The 238-nt window shown below is 66.0% G+C and overlaps 1 protein-coding gene across 1 annotated transcript in view; it reads right to left on the reverse strand.

Annotated features, from left to right (window-relative positions):
• LOC104274212 (zinc finger and BTB domain-containing protein 48-like) overlaps positions 1 to 238 on the reverse strand; it is a gene marked incomplete at both ends in the record, with an annotated part of 2,416 nt that overhangs the window by 1,559 nt on the left and 619 nt on the right. The window contains one exon of the mRNA XM_009869775.1: positions 31 to 196. Coding sequence (XP_009868077.1) covers positions 31 to 196 — 166 coding nt within the window. The remainder of the gene's footprint in view (positions 1 to 30; positions 197 to 238) is intronic.

Here is a 238-nt window from a genome sequence, read left to right on the forward strand (position 1 = left end):
CAGCTCCTGCCTCACCGGCAGAGCTGGACGATGGTGCTGCTCTGCAGGGCCAGCCTGAGCACAGGACAATTCCCTCCCGGCCCCGGCGCTGCCCACACACTCCCCTTACCGCGTGGGGCTTTGGCGCGCCGTGCAGCTTTATCATGTGGCTCTGCAGGTCCTTCTTCTGCATGAACTGCTGGGCACAGGAGGAGCACTGGAAGGTGAGAGAGAGGGGGCTCAGCCACAGCCGCCCCCC

The sequence above is a fragment of the Apaloderma vittatum genome, unplaced genomic scaffold (assembly GCF_000703405.1).
Source record: "Apaloderma vittatum isolate BGI_N311 unplaced genomic scaffold, ASM70340v1 scaffold33655, whole genome shotgun sequence".
Lineage (NCBI taxonomy): Eukaryota > Metazoa > Chordata > Aves > Trogoniformes > Trogonidae > Apaloderma > Apaloderma vittatum.